General features: G+C 34.2%; 1 protein-coding gene across 28 annotated transcripts in view; it reads right to left on the reverse strand.

Moving 5' to 3' along the window:
• The window catches only part of LOC113237741 (modifier of mdg4), a 563,531-nt gene that overhangs the window by 383,077 nt on the left and 154,319 nt on the right, over nt 1–26,135 (reverse strand). The window contains exon 5 of one of the 28 annotated variants that reach the window (XM_026474365.1): nt 7,184–7,395. The exons of 23 other annotated variants lie outside the window; for them this stretch is intronic. In XM_026474365.1, the coding sequence (XP_026330150.1) occupies nt 7,199–7,395 (197 nt within the window). In that variant the 3' untranslated portion in view covers nt 7,184–7,198. Of the gene's footprint in view, nt 1–7,183; nt 7,396–10,759; nt 11,146–12,971; nt 13,172–20,884; nt 21,091–22,164; nt 22,377–26,135 lie in introns of those variants that run through there. 4 more of the 28 variants (XM_026474330.1, XM_026474377.1, XM_026474371.1 and 1 more) reach the window with 4 other exon arrangements.

Here is a 26,135-nt window from a genome sequence, read left to right on the forward strand (position 1 = left end):
ATTACATTTTATGAAATAATTAAGGAGATTACTTATAGGTAACCTTGTAATAATTCATATACCTTAATCTGGATATTTGTGAATTGAAATACAACACCAAAAAAAATATTTCTAAAATATAAAATTTAGGTAGCAGTAGTTATAACAATTTGCTTAAAAGTTTGCTTGGTTAGTTCACCAGTTGAAAGTCGGTTAGCGAGCTATGGAACGAGCTATGCTCGGAGTTTCTTTGAAGGACAAGGTACGGAATGAGGTTATCCGACAGAGAACTAAGGTCCGGTAAGGTAAGGTAAGGTAGGGTAAGCAACTTGATGTGGCAATGGGCCGGCCATATCTGTCAAAGAACCGACAATCAATGAGGGAAGCGAGTTCTTGAGTGGAGACCACGGCTCGGAAAACGTAGTATAGGACGCCCTAAGGCCAGGTGGAGTGACGATTTGCGAAGGGCTGCTGGCAGCAGATGGATGCAACGAGCTGAGGACCGGGCGAAATGATTGGGAGAGGCCTAAGTCCAGCAGTGGACTACGATAGCCTGTTGATGATCTTAATCACTTACGTGCACACTTCTTACCAAAAAGTAAGAGAGTTACAATATTTAAGATTATTTTGTTTTTGTTTTTCAAATTATGCCTTTTAAAAGTACGGATCCAGCTTACGGCGGCTTTTTAAAATCTTAACATTCAAACTTTTTTTTTTTTCAAAATTCCAATTCCTCAGCGACGACCTGTCTAAGGAATTGTAGTGAGTTATTATAACCCTAATTATCATGATTATGATGATTATTAACGTTTATAATGACATCATCGTATGTGACAATCGACACCCGACATCCTCTAGGCGCTCTGTTGCACACCCAATATGTTTTAGCTCCTGTAGAACGTTTGCAGTTGAATCTGAAATTATTTATTTGTAGTAATGGTTTACCTTTCTTGGTAAGTAAGAAGATTGGCTTCGGACCGTGAGCAAATTGAGCTGAAAAAAAATAAAAAAAATTAAATATCTTTCCAAACGTACCAAGCATCATGTATTTCATTTCATATTTTAAAGTTTTCGTAGTAGACATAGAAATGAAACTTCAGACTATTACAAATTATATTATAAGATCTTTTAACTATAAATCTAAACAAAACAAAACCACGTTTTTTCTCGTCGAATATATTTTTCGCAATTATCTAATAAGAAATTAAAAATCATTCTTGCCAGTCGCTGTTAAGTCATCATTGAAAATAAATTATATTTAGCAGACTGTTGGCATGAACTAAAAAATCCATTTAATATACGTTGTATAACACGACTGTCTATAGTCACGTGTACCGCTCGTTCTCAATAACCTTTCTCATCACGAATAAAATTAATGAAAAAAAAAAATACTCCCTTATATAATCGGGAGTTTTAAATGTTTTTATTCACTGTGGTCGCCACAAAAACAATAAAATAAATAGCAAAATAATGTTAGCAGCAGTAGAGCTCCTTGTGAAAGAGTTCGTCCTGGGAAGTACTGCCACCTTACCTATTTTCGCCGCCAAGCAGTAATGTCAGCATTACTGTTTTCCGATTTTGAAGGGTAAGGGTGCTGGTGAAATTACAGGCACATGGGACTTGTCAACTTATGTCTCAGGGTGATGGACGCAATGGTAGTTAAAATTTTCACGAACCGTCTAAACCCCTGTTTTCATAACCATCTTGAAGTTAATGACTATGTTTAGCTTTATTACACTTAACAATAATATCGTCTAAAGTTGTAATTGTAGCACGACATCCCTTGCTCGACTTTACACACACCCACAGTGCTTTAGGGCCTTTGCTTTTGTGGTACTTGTTAAACCGATAACCCCCAATTTCCATAACTGGCTTCCCGCAACGCGATAGTGTATATAATGGTTCATCTGGAAGATACAGCAAAAATAAAATAAAAAATAGCCAGGTAAAAGCCAAAACATACTCGTATATACGAAGAAATTCGTTTTTCATTTATATATTCATAATGTAATCTTTATCAACACATCTAGTTCTTAGATTTGATATCTACACGTTGGAAATGAAACTATTTTTTCAGATCTAAATCAAACACATTTCGAACTCTTCATAGGTCCTGTGATCACGGCGGACTGGATAGAAAAAACAAACATGCGTGATTTAGACCCGAAAGGAATGGTTTCATATCCAAACTTTACCAGGATATTTTCAATGATCAATTTTAAAATTAATTCTAATAAAGTTTTGTTTCCAGCTGGATAAAGAAAAGCACTCATCTTTTTAACACACAGCTTTTATACATTTATCTTAAAGTATTAAACATGAGAATGTGAATTATTGTGTTTAATTATAATATCGTCCAGTGTAGTTATCGATGCTCTACATTTATATATAGAGCTCCATTTGTTGCAAATCCATTGGGCTTTAGGACCTGTACTTCTGGAATATTTGTTGTATCGGAAATTTCCCATTTGAATTACTGGCTTTCCGAAACGAGATGTTGTGAAGACGGGATGTGCTAAAATAAAACCACATTAAAATTACAAATTATAAATATTAACCAAATGCCATTCATACTACTTGTAAAGTTACATCATCATCTCAAATATTATTTAAAAAAAAACATGTTATACCCAATTTCGTCTGTCGAAGAGCATATGCTCTTGGTATGTTATACATTTATATTTACTCATATGTAAATGCATAACATACCGGCAATATGTATTTTCATAGAATGTCATCAGGGTACTACCATGATAATCATCTATTTTCTTTTTAATATTCCATTCGTTTTTTTAATATTATTGATGCAAGATCGTAAAACAAAAAAAAAAGAATTCAAAATCCTTCCTTTTTAGGCCAGCTTGTACGGCGGTGAAAAGAGCCGACTGAGACGTCCTAGTGGTCGACGACTAGTTGGTCGGCCCAAATACCGACGCAGGGGCGAAGAGGCCGAGAACTGGGAGGAGACCGCACAAGATAAGACGCGCTGGCGCCAACTCGCATCGGAGACCAAGACCCGCTTCAGGTCGTTGAGCCAGCGAAGTAAATAAATCATGTGTTTGAGTCATCATCACCATCAATCAACCTATATACGTAAAACGAGAGCAATTTGATCATAGTCCTACAAGCTAGTCCAATGTATGTTGGGGACCTACACATTTCCCAAATGTATAGAACCTTCATCGTTATGCAAGTCTCATGACGATGTTTTCCTTTACAGTTAGCGAGAGGTATTTATATTGTAAAATAAAAAAAAATAAAAATTAATTTATTTCGATTTGTACCAACTCATAAAATTCAATTTTAATTAAGGTATCACAAAATCCGAATTAATTCAAAATAAAATACTCATAAATACAAAGTACAAATCACAAGTTCATGCCACAACAGGGACTGAAACCGTAGAAATCTCAATTGCAAAGTCAGCGGTTCCCGCTGGGCAATCACCACTGTTACAAAAACTACACAGTAGAATAATACACATATTATATATTAGAAGCATATACTTTATTTAAAAAACAAAAGATATTAATAAATATGTAGATCAACACTAATTACTTAAAGACTACGGCTATAAATTACATGGATTAAATAAGGTTTCAGCGCCTAGATTGCGACCACGTGGCGCCCAATAAGCTGAAAGTAATAAGCCCTATCTAAAGGTAAGTCGATATAGAAGAAGGTACGCAACAAACGCAATGCAATTCAAAAGTTTTTCCGTTCACTATCAACTAACTCAGAGCACGTTTTACTATTACGAGGTATGTATTAAATTTCTTTAAAGAATCAAATATTTTAACTCTGCCAAGTCAATTTATATTTGACTATATAATGTATGATCGTAGAAATTTAGATTATTTCCGAAAAACAGTGATAGGTAGGATGATAGGCCTTACCTTAATCTTAGCAACAAAGATAAACTTACGACCCCTATGGTCAGATTTGATAAAGTTTGCTCGTCAATAAAACGTTATACAGTTTTAACGTTTTTATAATAAAATTCCACAAATTTTGCAAAATTTATCAGAAAAAATTATTTAGAAAAGTTTATAATCTATGATTACATGGATGATACGAAGGCATGGTATACTTCCAGATATTAACTGTTTTTGATGATACAAAAAATCATTGGTTCCTGGTGAAATTGACCTGCTAAGGACTAATGGTTTTTCATTTAATGTGACGACTTCGCGTGTAATTTTATTAACTACGAAATAAAGATACTTGATTTGATTTAATATGATATAAGGGGTATATATAGATATAAGGGGTCGGCTTTGAGTGGTAGCAGTAGAGCTCCTTAGCCGTGACAGTGCCTCTCAGATCTTTGCGATTAAAACTTTGAATGGTACTGCAAATTCCAGGCAGGCCCTATTCTCGAAGCACGAAATCCGTAGTTACGCCCGTTTTCCCACCTTGGATGACAAACTAAACGGATGGAAAACTGAAATGAGTGACAAAGAGATCTGACAGTTTCGTATGGGCTCGTCTGTTCCTTGACGGACTGCGATAGTCCCGCTGTTATGGAAAGGTGTGTGGCTTACCACCAGGCGCACGACTTGTTCGCTCCGCCAGTTCATATATTTAAAAAAAAAATGTTTCTCAATCATACCGATGGGAATCGCGTTATATGGACCCTATACCTATAATAACAAAGGTCATAATAATACGTTTCAACGTAAGTATTAAGGACCTGGCGGCCCCTGAGTCTCTTATTCAATCTGTTCCTTGCACATTATGACTATACTAGTTGACTTTCTGCTACTACAACTACAATAACTACTGCCTACAATTACTCTAATTAGTAATATAAAACTTCCGTAATTAACACTTTGAACGCCAAGTAAATTTATACATTTTTCCGTTGATGCCATGGCGGACAACATATTCTTATGACTCATTCATTATGAATCAATCATCAATCAATCAATCATTATGATTCCGTTTGGGCCGTGAGGGACAACGTATGACCGCGAGCTCCAGGCATTTTTAAACGTCTATATGGACGCGGCGACGGTCATAATAATAAAATATAATAAAATAAACTTGTATATAGCTTCCCTCGCGGTCCTGTAGATAAGTGTAATCAAATTGATTCTAAGAAATATATTAAACATTAATCACAAGAATCATTTTTTAGTGTTTACAATTATTTCACATTAAAAAAACAATCATTCATGTGAGTGAGTGTTATTAAAACGTATAATTTGGTTTTCTAGAGTAACAATACTAGCTTTGCAACGCGAAGCGTTTTGTTTGACGCACACCCAGCGAACTTTGGGGCCGTTGCTTTTGCTGAAGTTGAATCTGTGACCACCAAGGAGAATGACCGGCTTTCCGTACCGCGACGTGGTGAACACTAGCGCTGAAATAGTTGTGAAATTTAATACCACTTCGCAAAAGATCATGCTCAACACGGGAACTTAAAATCGTATAGTAATATAAAAGACGTCAGTTACTTTTAAATTTTTATAACTTTCACACATTAGATACAATTTGTTTTAAAGAACTTAAGATCTGACTGTAATATGTTTATTCAAAATCACAATGTCTTACTACCATGATACTGGATTATTTTTTGTGACATTACTCCACTGGTTTGTTATAATTATTAACACAAAGATCGAACACAAAGACAAGTTTATGACGCCTTCACCATACTGTGACTGACGCTTTCCCAACTGAGCAACGGAACGAACCAGCAGACCCTATAAATTTTTCTTTATGCTTATTACAGATCTTTGTATTTTGCTTTTAACTACGTTTTTGCCGGTGCTCCATCTGTGAGAAATCTATAAAAAATTTTCTTCACTCTGCCAGCCGGATCGATTTTTTTTTTATTCAATCTTTGTATTAATAATTAGAAATAAGATCTGACTATTTAAAATAAAATAACTTCAGAACTTATTACTCTCGTATTTAAGTCGCATTTTTGCTAGACGCGTTTCGAACCAGTCAGTCATCCTTAATCAGGAGTTCTTAATCATCAAATGTTGTCGAGTCACCATCGCGAAAACTCACTATTACGAAAAAGTATGGACTAGTTCGAAACTTAATTACACAAATTATCCGTTACTTTAGTAGTAGTAGTAGGTAGGTAATTTTATATTCAAAAATACTTCAGAACTATACAAATGGTAATTTTCATTTTGTTAAAAATTTTAATGATACCATCATGTTATAGGCGTGCAAAAAAATGTTAAAAACACATGTTTAAACTGTGAGCTGAACTGTTACAAATTATAGTACCTTGCATTACTCAAATATCCAAATTTTACCCAATTTATTTATCTTTTGAGAATCACTGACTAATTATGAAGTTACAAATAAAATAACATATCTAAATATGTTATTTGTGTGAGTATTTTGAAAACGTAAGTATAGTGGTTCTAGTGAGCAGAGCCTTTTCGCTTAACACGCACCCAGCGGACTATGAAGCCAATGCATACCTAGAAAGATTGAATATGTGGCCACAAAGGAGTGTAAATAGCTTTCCGTATAATTTATTCAATTAGAAACTTGAATTGTAAGAATTGTAAATTACAAATTAAATTTTCTCTTTGACATACTGTTGTCATTTAATACATCTGTGAGTATTATTAACACATGGAAAAAACAAAAGTACCGGTTATGACGACGATTAATTTTCACAAAGAAACCGTCAATGGTAGTGATAGAGGCAATTTTATTTTGTGGCAATTTTAATATTGGTAACCCTTGCTTCGATAATTCATTTAATCCATTAAGTAGCCAAAAAGCAGTGACAGTGGTGCTGCAGCTGCGGTTCTAAATATTGTATGAAAAGTAGTAGTGGCGCGACTACAGCGCCACATGGCCCTGTTGCAGCGCTTGTATAAGCGTCTAATTTGAAGGCGGCCATATTAACTCATTTGTCTGTAGTAACTTAACATTAACTACACGCGACAAAGCTAAAGAAACGGGTGAGTTTGATCTTCAATAAAAAATAGTTAAAAACATAACACCTGAACAAGCAGGTATAATTGCACACTCTCTTCTGTTTAGTTACAAATTGTTTCGTGTTAATCTTTTTAATTAAATTTTCTTCATAGGACCTTAACCTTCTTCACAAAATCATTATTATTGCTTTATAGTTTTAAAGGCGAAAATTCACAGTCTATAGGTAGATATTATCGATACACATTGAAGTAATTTGTGAAATTACTGACGAAAGAAACTTAATTTGAATTACAATAAATACTTAGTGATTATGAATAAGATTGGTTTTAATAATAACATCGTCGTGCGTCATGATAGAGGCACGGCATCCCTTCACTTTCTTGGCGCAGTACCACGATGCTTTCATACCTCTGACGCTTCGATTATTTTTGTGGAATCGGCAGTTACCCATCATTATGACAGGGTTACCAAAACGGGATCTAATAAAGAGCGCTTCCTCTGAAATCAATATATTAGTAACATCATTAGCAACATAATTGGATATAGTAATTGAATGAAACATATTTCTATTGTAATATGTGAAACAGAATATTTTGCTCAATGTGTATAAAAGTCGTTCTCCATTTACGTGACGTTAACGTTTAACGTTACTTAAATTATTAATTAGAATAAAAAACTTTACTATGAACCAGTACCATTGTAAAGCCTTTTATTTTAAATTAATTATTCTTACCTCGTAGCAACCCATTGCGCCCCTTTTACTAAAGGAATAACTAGAATTTTGGTGGAAAAAAAATAATGTAAGTAACTTTTTTCTATCAATTACAATTCGAAATTTTATCAATTTGCAGATCAATATAGGATTTTATTCTATGTTGGGATACAAATAATTAATATCAATGTTAGTATTATAGTCGTACGGGACGCCAAGTCGATATTTGAATTGTTAAAGTATCTACGTGAAAAGACGTCAGTTTTTTGCACTTAATATTATAATATGCTTTGTTCAAGATAGTGACTAGTCTAATCGTTTGTACAGCTATTCTGAAATATTGAGTTTTTAGATTTTTGCGATAGTTATATATAGGAAATTAAACTATATTTCGAATCTATACCGCGTATATTTGTTTTTTCAAACAAACTAACGTTTCGGGCCTTTGACAGGTCCCATGGTCATATCTGACTACTGGCCCTATAAAGGGCCCGAAACGGTGGTTTGCTTGAAAAAATGGTCAAATATGAACTAAACTACATTTTAACAGCTTCTTAATCACATGCGAATTGAACCATTTAGGTGTACAATTTTCAGTAAGTACACTAAAACTGTATAGACTTTAATGGATTACAAAACTAATAAACTTCTCATTCTCTGATAAAATTTTAACACCATATGCTCTTACAGAGCCACCACACCTATTATGGCGTAATCGGCTTGGACCGGTCCGAAAAAGCTTTATGTCCGTTGTAGTGAAAGAATGCATCCGTGTAATAAGAACGTAACCTATTAAACAGCTTGTCAGAGGTTATTAGACATGAAACCAATATACGTAGATTAAAAAAATGTTCAAAGATTTAACATTTTTTTTTTTCAATTATTTTTTGTGTATTTACTCCGCCTGTTGATTATAATGTTTAAATAAAGATAAAAAAACACTTAAAAAAAATCACTTCGATCCGGTTGGATTCGAATCTACATATCCCAACTAAGCCACGGAACGAACCAATTAATGTAATTATTATGTTATTTAATAACTTTTAACCATACTAACAGTCATTTCATAATATTTTGTTAAATTGAGACTCATTTGAATCCTGCAGTCAAACAGTATATACAGTTTTGTAGGACTATGTTTAAGCTTAGAAAATTGTACCGTTTTTAAATTATAAAATAAAACTATTGTACACTATTCGCAGCTTCCGCTCAGATCGCAAAAACACGTCTTTTTCGTTCTTATCACTTGGATATATAGCCATTTTCCAACCGGCTCAAGCCGATTCAGATTTGATTCGAATGTGGTGATTACCTTAAACTACTATGGTTTTATTTAAAACGTTTAGATACAATTTAGTAACAATAAGTTACATTGTTACGAAAAATATTACAATAATATTCTAATGATTGTGATCGAGACTGGTTTTCACAATAATATCGTTGATCGTTGTGACAGAGGCACGGCATCCTTTGCCCTGCATTTTTCTGGTGCAGTACCATGATGCTTTGATACCCTTGGATTTATTACCTTTATGGAACCGATACTTGCCAATCATTATGACAGGATTGCCAAAACGGGTTTTAATAAAGACTGGTTTATCTGAAACCAATAAAAGTTTGGTTTTCAAAATCAGGCAAGTAATAAAACCTTTAACAAATTATATTATTAGTTTTGTTTCAGTTTTTAATTGATCTTTTGGAATTTACGTATAAGTCAAATCTGGGTTAATAAACTAGGAAACCAACATAGTTAAAGCCTGACGCGGAATTATTTTAAACTCTATTCTGACACATAATTATAAAATTAACAATTTAAATTAGATAAGGGACACCAGACCTTCATCTAGAGATTCCTTTTCCGTTACATTTATAAATCGGACTTAGAAAAATCAATCATGAGAGTGAGTATGGTTATGTTTTACGATTTCGTTGTCTAGAGTGATAATAGTGGCTTTGCAGCGAGCAGCACCATTTTGCTTGACGCAGACCCAGCGAAGTTTCGGCCCATTGCCTTTAGTAAGATTAAACCGATGACCACCAATGAGTATAACTGGGTTTCCATAGCGCGATTTGGCGAACACTGGCTCTGAAATATTTGTATAAAAATTAAGTACATTTAAGATCTTTTTACTTTTTTCTACATTTAAAATTCACAGCTCTAAAATCTACGCATCACAATTAGGGATCATTAGTTTAATAAAGACGATTGAAGAAACAATATTTTATTCATTATGAAAATTAAATTTTAGTGATGTTGTAAGAATAACAATGTTTGGAAATGAAACTGTTCTTCGGATTTACATTGCGTACATTTGTTTTTGTTTTCAAACAAACTAACGTTTCGGGTCCTTTGCAGGTCCCGTGGACACGGCTGTCTGTCAGATGAACCTGTGAACACCAAGAAGTAAAAACCGGCTTTTGCGAACCACAACGTTTAGATTGGCTGACAACTCGGGCTGGCTGGCTGCCAATAGTCAGCCGTGACTATGGGACCTGTTTGTTTGAAAAAAAAAAAAACGCGATTTAGTTCCGAAAAAAATAATTTCATCTCCAATATGTAACAATCGCGAGGACTTGAGGACTCGATATAATAATAATATTTGCTGTACATCCATTCTTGGCACAAAAGCACCGACACACATATCAGTAATATCGTAAGACGATGATAGACATCGATGTCATATCGAGAAGTAGCAAACATTGCACCCGACATACTCGTCTCGAAATACCGCTTCATATTAACACTTTCATAAAAAAACATTAATTTTTTTCATCGAAGTTATAAACATTACAGACAAGTAATTTTACTACTCCAACAGTTCAATTTACACAAATAGTTACTTATACTCTACTTATTGCTTACTCGCCTGAACTAAAAGTATAAACAGAAACACTCAATATTAATTAGTAACCTAATCGTTAATGTTTTCAAGAGGTTTATGGTGACGACAAGAAAGAAAAAACACAAAGATAATTCTTTGAGGGAAATGTCTAATACAAATTCGATAGTCTAATATACAAGTATTTATCTACATAATGTATTAATAAATAGGATTAATATTACAACACAACACGATGCAAATAAACACGTCCAAGATCCCAACTAGATTAATAAATTATATATGTTTTCTTTAGGTAACAAGAATTATAATAAAACTCTAGTGACTATCTTAAATGTGGATACGATCCGAGTATATTCAACGACTGAGGTATGACAATCACTTTGTCTGTGGGATTATCCTGCGCTATTGCGTTCTTCATTCTAAGAATGTGTTGCAAGGCATTGGCGTTAGTAGTTTTGATAATGCAATGCCTTGAAACTGCCTTTGGTCGTTCTACACCAGTAGTTGGGTGGCTGTGGGAGTCATTAATCTTGATGATAACATCATCAATAGTAGTGATCGAAGCGCGGCAGCCTGCCGAACTCTTACTGCAGAACCATAGCGCTTTAGACCCTCGACTGCGGTTGTTCTTGTTAAATCTATATGGACCCAGTACTATTACTGGCTTACCAAATCGTGATTTAGTCAGTATCGCTGAAATTTAAAAATCTTTGTCAGAACATTTGTTTAGGACTACGAGAACTTACATAAGTAAATTTAGGCCGAAATAGTTCCAAATACATAGTCGTGCAAAATAATTAAATTAATTTTAGAACTAGAATTCATAATCCACTATAAGTATCAGGATATGTTAGATGATATGATAAAGTATTTGTTATCTCAATTTTACCATTATATGTACTTAAACTATAATGGTACTTTTTAATATGGAAAACACATATGTAAATCTATTTTACAATGCAGTCACATTATTTTATACGTTATATTGTAAATTAAACTAGTCTTGGTACTTGGCACTTGGTGCAACGGTAAACTAGTCTTTAAACAATAATAAACGAAAACTGGATCCTTAAATACTTAGCAAACAAAAGAAAAACAAAATTTTATACATAGCGCCCTAATACCGCTTTGAACACTAAAAGAAAAATATTCAACACCCGAAGAGTCCTTGGTTCTGTATAGTATTGGATAGAAGTCCTCAATGGTTATGTATTAACTTTTCTCTAACAATAATATCGTCTATCGTAGTGAGGCTGGCGCGACAACCTGTGCTGACCCTTGCACACACCCACAACGCCCTAGGACCTACACTTCGGTTGTTTTTCGTAAATCGATATTTCCCAATTTCAATGGCCGGCATGCCACGACGTGTTGTTGTATATTTTGCTTCAGGTAATTCTGAAATGAAATCATATTTATAACATCTGTTTTAAAATTTCAGGTAAAGTATGTAAAAGAGAAACATAAAAATCGAGTAATATTTTTTATTTATTTCAATAAGTCACGATTGTCCTCTTTCTGTATATTTTAACATTCCCTTTTAAATAAGACTTTAAAAACATCGTACCGCAAAGGAAATAGCAACTAAATATATACAAGAAGCTGATTATAAAGAAACAAACAAGAGAAACAATTTACGAGCAAGCACTAATATTACAACAAAAACTAGTGATACTTATAATTAAAAATTGAAAATTATTTAATATTCCCTATATGAATGTAAACTAATGGTTATGTGCATATTTGAAGCTAATAATGGTTTCGTCGACAACTCGCACTGAGGCCTTACAGCCATTTTTGCTGTTACTTTTAATGCAGAACCAGGTGGCGACTGGCCCGCGACATCTATGGTTTCTGTAGTACCGATAACACCCGAAGTGAAGAACTGGGCGGCCAGTTGGTGTGTGTGAAAAATATATAGATTCTGAAAAACAAAGAATATAGCTAGTACGGAAAGGTAAAACAGAAAGTACACATTTATGTTCGTTTATCATATGACGATCCCAAGCGACTTCCTTTAGTGACGTCCATTAAAATGTCTGTGATTTTGACTAAAATATTTCACTTGTTGGCGTTTTACTTCTACACCTTTGACGTAATTGCTAAATCATCCTAAAGGTGAACCTCGAATAACTTACATTTCAAACATTTTTACCAATCCATTATGTGATATAAAGTCAAACGCTTTGATTGTCATCATGATAATTTATTTACATGCTCGACAATTAAATCAAGTTATTCATACAAAATAACTTATATGACTTCTACATTTCAAAGTTGTTTTCGTTGTTATGGCTAATTAGAGTTTTATACAATATACGTTATTTAGGTATCAGGCACTAATACCTTTGCCATAAGCATAAGATGAAATGAATGAACACTAAACACAGGCACCTGAATGTTCGTTTCACAAATGGAATTTACTGAAAATCGAACCATTCTTACAAAATTATGGTTCATATTATTTGGTAGCATAGATTTACTGGAACAGCAGTAAATAAAAACGACATACGTTCAAATTCAATACAAAGTTTTTAGTGATTGTGTACATTTTTGAAATTAATAATAGTGTCATCTACACATCGTACTGAGGCGCGGCATTGATTGCGGCTACAAAACCAAGTTGCTGCTGGGCCCTTACTTTTATTATTCTTGTAGTAGCGATAGCCGGCAATGATGAGTAAAGGTCTTCCATGGGCTGTGTGTAAAAACTGCACGCCTAAGAATGATAAAAGAACATGGCAATTACATTTCACAAATTTAAAAGAGACTATAATAAAAAGAGGAGAATCAAGAGGTAATCGCATAACATTCTAATCTGCCTGCAAGTAAATTGTAGCAAGCAGGCAAATATGGTTAACATCAATTTTCTTATTTGAAAACAACGGAAATTTATTTGAAATAGCCTTTTGTTACTTTCAAGTTGTGGTTTAATTTATTTGAAAAATAAAGTGACATTATTTGTCAATTAGATCATTTATTTTTAATTTAAGACACTACACTATATAGACACAAGATATTCTTATAACACTGTTAGAGTAATATAAAATAGCGTTTTTTAAAAATAATGTACTATACTTTACATTTATTTGCATATTTGGATTTCGAAAAATTACAACATGCAAGTAGTTTCTCAAAACGTTTCACAGAAAAATATATTTTACCTTAGTTGTACATATATATAAATAGACTAGACTTAGGCTGGGACTCCAGCCCTATATTGTGGATATACCACGAATTCACACGAAACGTTTCGCATCCACATTCATATAGCGAACGGCTATGGAGTGGAATTCCCTGCCTGATGACTTATTTATTCCCTGACTGTTATGCCTTGGGCCTTTTCAAGGCGAGAGTGAATAGGCATTATTTAGATGTGTATGCACCATCATCGACCACATCGTCACTTTCCATCGGGTGAGATGGATATCAAATGCGCATTTAGATTTCATAAAAAAATTAATTCTAGGACACTACCCAGATCCAATTTATAATAGTTTGTTTCCTAAATTGGTCCTACCAGCAATCGAATCCAAGACCTCCACATCAAGCGCAAAACTTTAATTCATCTGTGTTATTCAAAGAAGTAATAGAAACTTAATGATTATGTTCATTCTTGATAGCGGCTATGACACCATCCAGAATCACAACCGAAGCACGGCATGGAGGAAACCGCCTGTTATATGCACAGAACCAAGTGGACTTCGGACCCGAACTCCGGTTGTTCTTATAGTAACGGTAATTTGCTATGTGCAGCACTTGATTACCTTTCGACGTAGCTGTGAATTTTGGCTCTGAAACATTCGGATAGATTAGAATGTGTATTATGGAGCTAGAAATTTTTTGCGTCATTTACCTGACTTCTAAGTAAGTAATCTCTACTTCGAGTTACGAATACGTAATTAATTTCTTTAATTATAACTCAGGATACCCAACTGAGAGCCAGTTCTGTCATAGATATGTTATGTTGGACAATAAATCCAGTTCTTTTTAAAGGCCTATTTTTTTCCACTCTTCCCTATCACACCGTCACTGGTTGGGATAAGTGGAATATAACAAGTGACGAGACGAACAAGTCGTGCACCCGGTGATTAGCGACATGTCCGTCCATAGCAGTTTCATTGCAACTCAGAGCTTCGAATCGCAAATACCTTAGGGGCACTGACACTACGCCCGTCAGCTCAAGATGTAAGTTGACAAGTCCTATATGTTTGTAATCTCACTAGCACTCCGTACCCTTCAAAACCGGAACGCAGTAATGCCCACATTACTTGCTTGGCGGCAGAAATAGGTAAGGTGGCAACACTTCCCTGGATGAACTCTTTCATAAGGAGCTCTACTGCTACTAATCTAATAATAAAGGTCTACGAAATCGTGAAAAGAAAGAAAGACACTAAAAAGACTACAAAAGTCGACAGCAGTATATAAATATCTAGTAAAATGTAAATAAAAAACAAAACCAAAATTATTTTTTTTTACATAACTCTATATTATTTATATTGGTATATCGGTTTGCGATATATTATTGGTGTTCTAATTAATTTAAAGTTTTCCAAATTACTTTCCAGAACGGTAATAATATATAACCCCAGGGTACATAACGCATATGCGTTAGGTATGTGTACTGTGTGCCATTTGTAACGCATAATTTTGACATAGGTACAATAAAAGAGAGAAACAGACAAAAATAAGGATAATATTTCAAGAAATAACCTTTATTAAGAATAATATTTAAATAATACTAACACGCAATGGTTTTTTTTATTTACAAATCATTCTAGCCACATGATTCACAATCTAAATATGTAATAGATTGGCTCTACCAAAGTTTGTTTTAAAGTTCATTATAATGCACATTAATATTGAATGTTAAGAAGCTAACAATTTTTACAATATAATCTAATGACTAATATGCTCGTTTCATTGGTTCTCTTTTGTATTAATCTTTACTGGTCAAGAATTTTAGACAGACCGTTCAGAGCAATTCCCTGTTACTCTTTTCTTCGTACTACTCGAAGAGATTTGCGAGAAATTTGGTTGTTTCTAAATTTCATTTTAGTTATAACAACTTTTTAAATTGATTTATATTGAGCTCGCCAACCAGTTCATTGGTGTAGCTATCTGGCACATTAAATAACCATTTAATCTTTTCTATGATTAACAACCCTGTGCTTTTAGTTAACGATAGCTGTACGTTAACAAGCAAATATAATTGTATAATGCAACGGCAGCTGTTTACACGGTTAACATATTTTTTTTACAACATGGCAGTGTTCACCTCTAATTTCGACAATTTTGTTGCCAACAGTGTAAAGCTTAACCCTACATCCAGAGCTGGTGCGGGAACAAGCCCAAAGTTTCCTGATCTTCCATTCCGATTTGTACCCGGGATGAATGTTATACCGAAATCCCTCATACTCGACGACTGGTTGCCCATACCGTGACATTAGAAACGTAGCTTTTGCTTCTTCTTCGTAGCCAGCAACTATCAAAAATAAGAAACGTTTTTTAAACCGGTTAAGAACACGTAGTTGTACATCATTTATCATATAGTAACGCATTAGTGTCAATTGTGCACAAACGCAAAACTCATTATACGTTCAGTGCATATGATTGACATCATTACTGACACCATTGAATTTTATATTTAATTCTAAGAATATATTTTTAAATACGAATGGTAAGTGGGTGAACTAATAAAACAACCACACAGATTAAATCCATTTATTACAATTCTTAATTTTATTTCACATTAAACCTTGACGTATGCTTCAATAAGGTGTAACACTATTTTTTTTATTATACTAAGTCACGGGACGAAAAATCGTGCGCCTGGCAGTAAGCGACACGCCTGTCCATAGCAGTTGCAGTGCCACTCAGAGCTTTAAATTACAAAGTCATCAAATATCAAAGTACAAATACTTCTTACTCGCAGTTACATACGTAGGTCCAGGTCCCGTGTAGAAATTAATCTCTACGCGCTACACTCCTGATATATCTCTTCCGTTACCCTATTATCAGTCTTATCATATATGCCCGTTTATTCCTCTTGCTTTCAATCTGATTAATTGTAAGGATATTATTATCTGGTGGAGATATGTCCGCCGAGGTAGTTATTTTCCCACGTATGTCCCCATTAACATTCGGTTTTTCCGTACGACGAAACCATCGAAGCATCTTTCACATCTCAACTCTCTCTTATTATGATGTCCCTCATTCTTTCTACTGCTATACTCAAAATTGTTACCGAACATCGGGGTTGGGACCCGTACGCCACGTTGAACATGTATGAGATGGGTAAGATCTAAAAATGCATTTTATCTGGGTCAGGGAGGGAGTGTAATCTCGGGCGAATCCCTTCGTTTAAAATAATCATCGAACATCACATGGAGGTAAGTTTGTTTGATTTACTATTAAACTTCAGTGACCCGCCCGTCCAATACTTACTTGTAGATGTTTAGAAATAACAAGACAAAAGGAACGTAGATGAAAAAACCAGCAAGTGATGAATATTACAACGTTGTATATTTCTTTTTATAATATACCTATAATTTATAATTTTTATAAATTAAAACCGCATTTTTTATTACATAAGTCTGTCGAGGCTAATCTGCAAAGAGAGCTAGCAAACACTTCAGAATTATCGACAAGTATTGTTCGATTGTAGAATTTCGCAAAAGTTTGAGAACTGCCTGTCCAACCCGCAGTCTTTCTAATGAGCTCAACTCTCACTCCGAGCCGATTTGCAGCAAAAGTGGCTGCATTTCTAGTGCTGTGGGCTCCGAAGGTAGCTGTATCTATTCCGCTCTATGTCAGAGTAGCCTTAATCCATCTGCCATCTCGTACATGTACTCTCATATAACCATGTAATATACATCGTTAAAAATATTTCAAAATTCATCACAAAAAGCTAATAATATTAAAACATAACCTACCCTAGCGAGAGTGAATAGACATTATTTAGTGTGCATGCTACATCGTCGACCTCATTGTCACTTTTCATCAGGTGAGATGGAGATCAAATTCGCACTTATTTTAAAAAACCACTCGAGAAAAAAAGGATTTGGACATCGTATGAAATATTAACTATGGTTATGCATATTATTTTGTTTCGTAACTTCTTTATCAATTGTAATAATGCTCGCTCTGCATTTCGCAGAAGTCCATTTGACGCATCTCCACATGCTTCTATTACCATAGCTGCTGCTGTAGTAGAAATTGTACCTAAACTGGCCCACGAGTAGCACTGGCTTACCGAACCTTGACGTAGTGAAGACGGCTAAAACCATGAAAACACGTAATTATTATTACAAATTAACAAATTTTTTTAAGCTTAACTTTTTTTATCAACGCATTACTTTAATTTAGTTTATCGTGTCGTGTTTATTGATCTTAAAACATAAATTTTGTTTTGATGAATTTATACTTAAAGTACCTACATAAAACGGTTGTTTTGACTAAAAAGTCGGTTGATGCCTGATTTTGAAAATATTAGTCAGTCTAGGCACTGCGTTACCGAATCTAGCTTTACCGGTATGCGTCGGGAGGAGGCTCTTTCCATGCACCTAAGCCATGCACCCAAAAAAAATTACTTAAATGTTGCTGCTACATTAAAGTTCATACTATATGTAAAAGGAACTAAAGTATTATAGTATAAAATAGAATAAAATACAAAATTAGCCGAAATTTAAAATAAATAAGAAATTGTATATTATTTTGAAGTATAAAAAAAGGATTTTCCATGGCAAAACATCGATAACTTTTTAAATTAAATAAACATAAATATCATGAATACGATCTGAAAACTATATCTAACTTATTATGTTTTATTCCCGGAAGTGATAATTTATGTTCACAGAATGATGACGCTACTAAGGTTCAATGTGAATATTGTAAAAATGAATAAGGAAAGATTCGTCTTATAATTATTTATGAGCTACGTAAATGAACTCCAAAGTACGTCTTAATTAAGAAATAAATTATTATTAAAATATTAGAGTAAATTAAAGTTAAGTTAATCAGTTCTTAATTGCAATATTCTTAATCCATTTTCTCGAAAATCATTAGTTTTTTATTAGATTTTAGTGTTGTTAACTATATTTGTTATGCTTTTCTTCTTTTGCCTATATCATGTTGATTCTTCTGTCCAGTTTTTTCTCGCCTTTCGCTTTTCATGCTTATGTTAATCATTTTCTACCGTTTATTTTGTTCTTTGTTTTTTTCGATAATACTCCCTGTCTTTAATCCTTTTCATTTCCCTTTGCTCGGCAGTCATTTTACTATCTAGAATAGTCTTTCTTTAATTGCTATTGTGTTTTTTATTAATGTTTTTTTTCATCTTATCATTCATTCATTTTTTTCATCATATTTCATATTAACTGTAAATAAATTTACTTTGTTTTTTTTTATTCAGTAGCTTCTCTATACTTAAAATAATCAAAATGTACGAATTTAAAAAAATCTTAACTTGACAAGTAAGTATTTCAGAATTTATTACCACAATTATTAGTCTATAAGTAGTGGACTATCCACTACTAGATATATGCCACTCTCAAGGTGCGGCACGAAACCCTCTTATTAAAATTACAATTATTCATTATAAACAAAATTATATATACATATATACAAAATTAAAATACAGTTCTCACTACGAAAAGTTTAACCAACGACTCTATGGGTCGTATTCCAGAACTCTACTCAATGCTCAAGTCAGGACTTGAGCCGACTTGAGTATGATTTCAAGCACTGGAAATACGACCCTAATGGCAAGGACTTGAGTATGATTTTCAGTGCTCACTGCAAAAGTCCTGACTTGAGTATTGAGTACAGTTCCGGAATACGACCCTATGTGTACAATAACTTTATTATTCGTATCCTCAAAAGGATGTCAAGTTAAACCTGTCAATAAACGTTTCTGATAAATAATTTAGCTTGGTAACTAGATGAGTTAATTTACGTACAATTTTACTTATTACTAATATTTGTACTAACTGCCATTGTAATATTGAGGTATAAACAAATGTGTGATTATAATCATTATCATCATTTTAGTAAGAATCAAAATTCAAATTCATAATCTATACACTTTTCAATCTCGGATTGAATCTATAATACATACACTTTCTTCAAAAAACCTCTCGAGAAAATAAAGAATATTCTAGCATTCTAACAATGGTTATGCATATTATTTTGTTTAATAATAATATTATCCATTGTATAAATGCTAGCTCGGCAGTTGGCAGTGGCCCACTTGACGCATCTCCACACGCCCTTTCCACCATGGCTGCTGCTCTCGTAGCTATTGTATCGAAACTGACCGATAAGTAGCACTGGCCTCCCATACCTTGATGTTGTGAAGATTGGCTCTAAAACAAAAACATCTACATTTGGTACCTTTACCTCATCTGAGTTTATACCAAACTATTTTACTAAGTGTCTACTTACTTTGTATCTTTATGTAATGGAACCAAATAAAATAACTTCTATGGGAACATCAAACTCACAATTCCAAAAAAAATTGAGTACGTAAGTTATTCAAGCACTATAATGACACCATAAATCTGTACATACAATATTCAATGGGTATTTTCCTTGTTTCTACACACACATAGTTTTTAATTTTTAATACGAATCAATCTCTAATATACCAAACGTATCCTTTTACTCGATGTAGCAAGATGTACGCGATGAATTACGATGACGGACTTTATGAATAACTAATGGTTATGATTATTCAATCTCTTAACAATAATATGGTACAGTGTATGAATGGTGGCTCTGCACCCTTTGATTCCGCTCCATTTAACGCATCTCCATACATCTTTTGGACCGCGGCTCTTTGAATAGACATGGTTGAACCGATGTCCTTCTAACAACAAGACTGGTTTTCCTGACCGTGATGTTCCAAAGACTGCTCCTAAAATGAAGTAAATAAATATTTTAAAATAAATTTCAATCCAAAAATATAAGACGCAAATTGAAACAACAAAATAATAAACTTATATATAATATAATAGCTATTACACCTTTAGAAGATCTCGCAGGGGAACACAGAAATAAAATACTTAGTTAATTCAAATCCCAGTTTTGTTAACAGAATATTAACAATGTTTTTATATATACCTTTAGGTAAAAGTCATTTTGTTCCAAATGTACTTTTTGACGACCTCTGTGGTCCAACGGTTTGCATTGTGGGCGTTGAATGTGGAATTCTCAGGTTCGACTCCCGATAGGAGCAATTTGGAGAAATGAACTTTTCTAAATTTTATTTGGTTTGGGTGTTCTGGATTGTGCCTCGGAATGAAGTCTCGTTGTTCTTGTATTGATGAACAGGGAATTTCATGGTTTGAAATCACGTTATTTGTTTTGGTAGTCTGGCATGTTATTATTATTATTACTTACCTAATATGTAAATATAAGGTAACATTATATGCCCCCAATTCTCAAATCAATGATTATGTTCATTTTTTTCAGCAATAATTTCATTATTATAGGTGAAGACTGAAGCTCGACACCCCATTTGCCATTTCTGACAGAGCCACCGAATTTTAGGGCCTTTACAGGAACTGTGCTTGTTGTATCTGTGCGGTCCGATTTGGATAGCTGGCTTGCCTCTGGTAGTTGTCGTAAATATAGCATCTGGAAAATGGTGACCTAGTTTTTAGATAGCAGGAAAATTAATAACATAATTTGTTCGCCGAGCTTAAAAGAAAAATATAAATAAAAAAATAAATAATAAAGAATATTATTTATTTATCTATTTATTTAATTATTTATTGTACAGGAAAACACAAATCACATTTGGTAAAACGGAAAACACAAACAAAAGGTCTGCTTATTTCTATAAGAAATTTCTTCCTGCAGACCAAAATACAGGACATAATAATTACGATAACGGTTTTACGTGCACAACAAAACAAAATTAAATTATGTAATAAAATAATAATAAGAACAGCAAAATATTAAATATTAAAAAAAAATTAAATTACTACAGACTGTATAAATACTTAGATAAATACATATTTCATATTATAATATCTATAAAATGGATGGAACAGAGGATAAATAGTGCTCCTTGACTCTCAATTTAAAGATAGCTATGGATTTACTGGCATGTACAGTAATGGGACGTGCCTAAAGTCCAAAGTTCAAAGTCTGACCGCATGAACAGTGAAGGAGTGAGAATAAAAACCGGAATTGAATGATGGAAAAGATAATTGGGACCTAACGAGGGAGCGACAAGGCTCATCCTGGGACCTGAGAAAGCTGAAACGCTGTTTCAGATACCTGGGAGACAAATGATTATGTAGAATGTTGTAAAGAAGAGAGACGATATGCAAATTCTTGCGGAGGCGAATGGGAAGCCACTTGAGCTGATTGCAATAGTGTATTATTTATTAATAAAATTATCAAAATAACAAAAGAAAATAACAAAAGGCTTTACAGTAAAGTAATAACTTTCCTTTAAAAGGTTTGAAATACAAAGCGCATCGTACTTTGTATTAATACAGGGATTTATTACATTTATTTCTATACATACCGAAATCTCGGCAAAATATCTCAAGGGAGTTCGAGTCGGTATATCTATGAACATGTATTCTAGCACTGGTCTCCCTTGGGCATCGACTGTACAATTCGAAATACCACGTTTCTGAAGCACTCTTTCGCACTAGCATTAGAGGTAGTCCTCTCATAATAAGAAAAGTACAATTTATAAACATTCGACCTTCAATGATTATGTAGTTTCCTATTGCCAATGATTTCGTTTTTATACGTGATTAAAGAAGCTCTGCAACCGGCGATGGTTGACCACTTGCTGCATCTCCATACAACTATATCACTTTTGCTTGTAGAATGTTTGTTGTATCTGTATTTGCCTAGTTCGATAGCAGGGTTGCCACGACATGACGTTGTGAAAATTGGTTCTGAAACAAAAAGAAATAGATACCGCATTGGCTATATTGCAAAATCTGGGCTCTTTATACAATAAACGACTAAAGGCACACACTATCGGCACGGTCAAGTAAATAAATCATACAAAGTTCTAAAAGATCAGCAACTTTTTTAGGTAACGGTACTTTGAACATAAAGAAATCATACAATGCTAATAATAAAAAGAGAACATATTAAGCAAAGCTAGGTCTATGAGAATATGTTGAGTTAATCCTTTGATCCTTCAAACACGCTTGTAAAAATGTTAGTACATTTGGAATACATTGTGGTTGGCTATGTTACACGGGTGGTAATGGTTGTGTACAACGCGGTCTTTAGTTCCTGGGACAGGCCGGATGATTTAAAATTAAGGTATTGTAGTTAAATATTACGTCTGACGTACACATGTTTCCAATATTGGTACTTATTACTTGTATTAAGATGAATACATTTATTTAGGTAATAAAAAGCATGTCATTTTTTATTCATGCTTATTTCTTTGTATTCATTTAAAAAGAAAACAAAAATTAAGAGACAAAGATTATGCACACATGTTTAAAATTAACATAGTTTATCAGTCACTTATTTTTATCTATCACTTATCAATGATAAAACCTTTACATTTACTCTACCTATGATTATGCTCATTTTTACTACCAATAATGGTTCCTTCTAAAGTAGTAACTGAAGCACGACAGCCATGAGATGTCCATTTGGCACACGGCCATAGAATTTTGGGACCTCTTGACTGCCCGTGTTTACAGTAACGATATGGACCAATTTGTATAATCGGGTTTCCACGTCGCGATGTCGTTACTACTGCTCCTGTATGAAAAAAAAAACATTCACAGACACTGGTCTAATAGCAAGAAATTATAAAATGGGCGTATTCGATGAAACAGGTAATAAAATTCAGAAAGCCTAATGTTTTTTGTTCATAGTATTTATTACGCAACAACACACGTATATTTTAATTCAAAACTTTACTCGTACTGCATTAACATAACTAACATAAAACAACTATTTTCAATTACTAGCTAATTAATAAGTAGCAACCCCTGCAATTAACATAAACAACAAATCGCACCCCTCATGGAAGAATGGCATAAGTGGAGTTACGTCGAAAATGTTTAAGACGCCATTACATACAGAAAAATATAACCCACATCCTCTCCAATTTTGTACCTCTATCGCCAATATTAGTCATTCTTCCATTGCGAAATAAAAACCTACGTAACTAAAACGGCATGTCTAAGAAGGGTTACAAGATATTTCAAACACGTGAATTTCGACTCGACATGTACTCCGCAATCTGTCTCCTTCTCTCCTGGTACTCCCGCTCCTCCTCTGAGTCTGAGTACACTCTGTTCTGGGTGAGCATATACTCTATGTCCTGTTTTCTTCTCGCCTGGTACTCCCGTTCCTCCTCTGAATCGGAATACAATCGGGTTAGATCTCGACCAGTAGATTTTTTCTTTTGTTTTCTCCTCCTCCGACACTCCCGTTCTTCCTCAGACTCGGTATAGACATTGGATTTCTCCTGTTTTCTCAAATTCTGGTTCTCAAGTGCCTCTTCCGTTTCCTCATTGGTATTGGAGCATACATATTCCAAGTCTTGATCTCTGTGTTTCTTTTTTCGTTTCTCCACTCCTGACCGCTCATTGTCTGAATCGGAGTACACTTGGTCCAGGTCCCGGTTTAGGTTCTTTTCCTTTCGCCTCTCTTGATAATTCCGTTTCTCCTCAGTGTCAGAGGATACTAGATCTCGGTTTTTCTGCTTTCTGCATTTCTGGTACTCCCGTTTTTCGTTGGAAGTCGAATGGTCCTTCGGGTACTGTACCTGATTCCTCATGATTTGGTGTTTATGCTCCGAATCGCGGCGTAGTTGATCCATGTCACGTTCCTTCGTTTCCTGTTTCTGTCTCTCCTGGTACTCATGTTCCGTCCCCAAGTCGTTGCACGCTCTGTCATCCGGTTTCTCAACAGGAGATATTGGGATTTTCTCTGTAAATATTTACCATCTTAGTCGATGTTCGATAATAGGACGTTGCACAAGTATTTATAATAAATTCTGAGAGGTATTTGTGATGTGTATGCTGTTAAGGATATAATCGCATTTTCAAATTCATTTTTAATAAGATATCTAAAGTACAAGAACCTAATGATTGTGTTCATTTAAAGTTTTAATTATCTCCCCTTCTATAGTAACAAGGGTAGCGCGACATTTGGTTTGGTTCCATAAAACACAGTTCCATCTTTTCTTCACTCCCTTCGAATCTCTTAATACCTGGTGATACCGATAACCTTCTGTCTCCAAAATAGGGTGTCCTCTACGAGACACTGTAAAGAACATTCCTGTAAACATACGAGTATTTTATAATGTAAGTAATGACACTAACTTCTACCACCTCGATCAGCATACCACACTATATAGTTGAAACCTAAGCCTCGTCAAAAAAATTATTGGCCCAAAAATGTTTGTTGTCGTTTGATGCTGATCACCCCAGAGATGCAATAGAACACACAGTGAATATACACATACTCGGGTATCTGTAAGTGGTTCATATGTAATCAAAGTATTAGTACCAATTACATTATAATAAAGGTGAATTGATAAAAAATTAAGACAAAATGAGGAAAGAATGGTTTATTTTATTGCCAAATTAATTACAGATTTAGATTCATCATCAAGTCATCAATTCAATTTAATTTTATAAATAGAAAAACATACCGAAAACATGACAGTGTCACTTGTTTGTTCAAATACGCCAAATCTGTATACTTCTACGTACTTACATAATTACAAATTTACACAATCTAATTTAGTGGTCAGCAAATTACCTACCTATTTAACATATGGCCACAACACAGACCTGTGCTCAGTTACAAAACCGTGATTGGATTAGGTGTTAGATGGTTATGTTTATTGACAGTCTTAATTATGACCCCGTCAACTGTAACAACAGTAGCTCGACACTGTGTTTTGGTCCACATGGCACAGTTCCATCGCTTTTTAATCCCTTTTGAATCTCTCACCACAAGGTAATATCGGTACCCTGCCACCAATATAACCGGCTGACCGCGTCGAGATTGTGTGTAGACAATACCTAAAACCATAGATTACGTTTTTATTACAAAGTTATGTAGTAAAACAGGTCTCGAATTAAAACTTTCCTTAGAACCGTTACCGAATAACACACCTACATCTTAACGACCAATAGGACTTCGTTATTTTCCTTAAGCGAAGCACGGACATCGGAATAACGAAATCTCTTTGGTAGTTTATACATCTCTATTCTCGGTTTTGGTAGACGGTGAATCTGAACTAAAGTGGTATGGTGCTTTTGTGATTAATAAAACTACCACCTATATTTTACATTAGCCAATTCCTAGTACAATTTAATCAAATTTTTTTTTTATATATAATACAAAGTGACGGTATGAACAAGTCGTGCGCCTGGTGGTAAGCGACACGTCTATCCATAATTATTGCAGTGCCACTCAAAGCATAATTGCAAAGATCTTAGGGGCACTGCCACTGCGCCCGTCACCCTGTGACATAAGTTGACAAGTTCTATGGGCCTGTAATTTCAACAGCAACCTTACCCTTCCAAACCGCAGTAATGCTCGCATAGTAATGCTTGGCGGCAGATATAGGTAAGGTGGCAGTACTTCCCAAGACGAACTCTTTCACAAGGAGCTCTACTGCTACTAAAAACTACCTTACGGTTTGCCACAATCATTGAATACCC

This window comes from Hyposmocoma kahamanoa, unplaced genomic scaffold (assembly GCF_003589595.1).
Source record: "Hyposmocoma kahamanoa isolate Upper Pololo Valley unplaced genomic scaffold, ASM358959v1 94, whole genome shotgun sequence".
Lineage (NCBI taxonomy): Eukaryota > Metazoa > Arthropoda > Insecta > Lepidoptera > Cosmopterigidae > Hyposmocoma > Hyposmocoma kahamanoa.